General features: G+C 40.1%; 1 protein-coding gene across 1 annotated transcript; it reads right to left on the bottom strand.

The window, feature by feature from the left end:
• Window positions 1–449: 449 nt before the first annotated feature.
• Window positions 450–996, bottom strand: LOC106820464 (indole-3-glycerol phosphate synthase-like; the record flags this gene model as incomplete). Its single annotated transcript, XM_014824980.1, has 1 exon — window positions 450–996. A coding segment is annotated over one exon (547 nt), but the record flags the coding sequence as incomplete, so codon positions are not given.
• Between the last annotated feature and the right edge of the window lie 67 nt (window positions 997–1,063).

Raw genomic sequence — 1,063 nt, 5'->3', positions numbered from 1 at the left:
AGTAATCGCCGAAATTAGTTATGCTCAATTCAAACAGGTAGTTACTGAAGACCCCGCCGTCATGTTTTTATTAACCGGACAGATTTTTAACCGTTTAAAGAAAACCAGTCAGAAAGTTCGTGATTTAATTTTCTTGGATGTTAAAGGCAGAATAGCCCACTGTTTACTCGAATTAAGTGCAGAGCCTGATGCAATGACACACCCTGAAGGCATGCAAATAAAAATCACTCGCCAAGATTTAGCAAAAATGGTCGGTTGCTCTCGTGAAATGGCAGGTCGTGTCTTAAAAGAGCTTGAAGATGAAGATTTAATAAGCGCACATGGTAAAACAGTGGTTGTTTTCGGCACACGCTAAACTTAGCTAAAAAACAATTCCGCCAGTTTCTCACCTGGACTTTCAGCCCGCATAAACGCTTCACCAACCAAAAAACTATGCACGTTATTATCACGCATTAGCTGCACATCTTCTTTTGTATGAATACCCGATTCAGTAACTAAAATATGATTTTCATTCACCATATCAAGCATACGTATGGTTGTGTCGAGGCTGGTATCAAAGGTGCGAAGATTACGGTTGTTCACACCAATTAATCGCGCATTCGTTTTCAAAGCACGCTCCATCTCTGCTTCGTCGTGCACTTCCATAAGTACATCCATGCCTAACTCTTTTGCAAGATTAAACAGTGCCTGTAAATCTTCGTCATTCAGTGCGGCAACAATAAGTAAGATACAGTCTGCTTCTATGGCTCGCGCCTCATATACTTGGTAAGGATCAATAATAAAGTCTTTACGAATAACAGGTAAGCCGCAAGCTGCTCTTCCTTGCTTCAAATATTCTTCGCTTCCTTGAAAGTAATCTTTATCGGTAAGAATCGATAAGCAAGCAGCGCCATTATCAGCATAATTTTTAGCAATTTCTGCCGGATTAAAATCCTCACGCAGAATACCTTTGCTTGGTGAAGCCTTTTTAATTTCTGCAATCACGGCTGACTGTTTGTTTTGGATTTTATTTTCAATGCATTTTATAAAACCACGCACGGCATCTGCTTGCTCAATTTTCTGC

Source organism: Priapulus caudatus, unplaced genomic scaffold (assembly GCF_000485595.1).
Source record: "Priapulus caudatus unplaced genomic scaffold, Priapulus_caudatus-5.0.1 Scaffold13672, whole genome shotgun sequence".
NCBI classification, from domain to species: Eukaryota; Metazoa; Priapulida; class Priapulimorpha; order Priapulimorphida; family Priapulidae; genus Priapulus; species Priapulus caudatus.
This window is presented reverse-complemented; position numbering and strand designations above follow the sequence as displayed.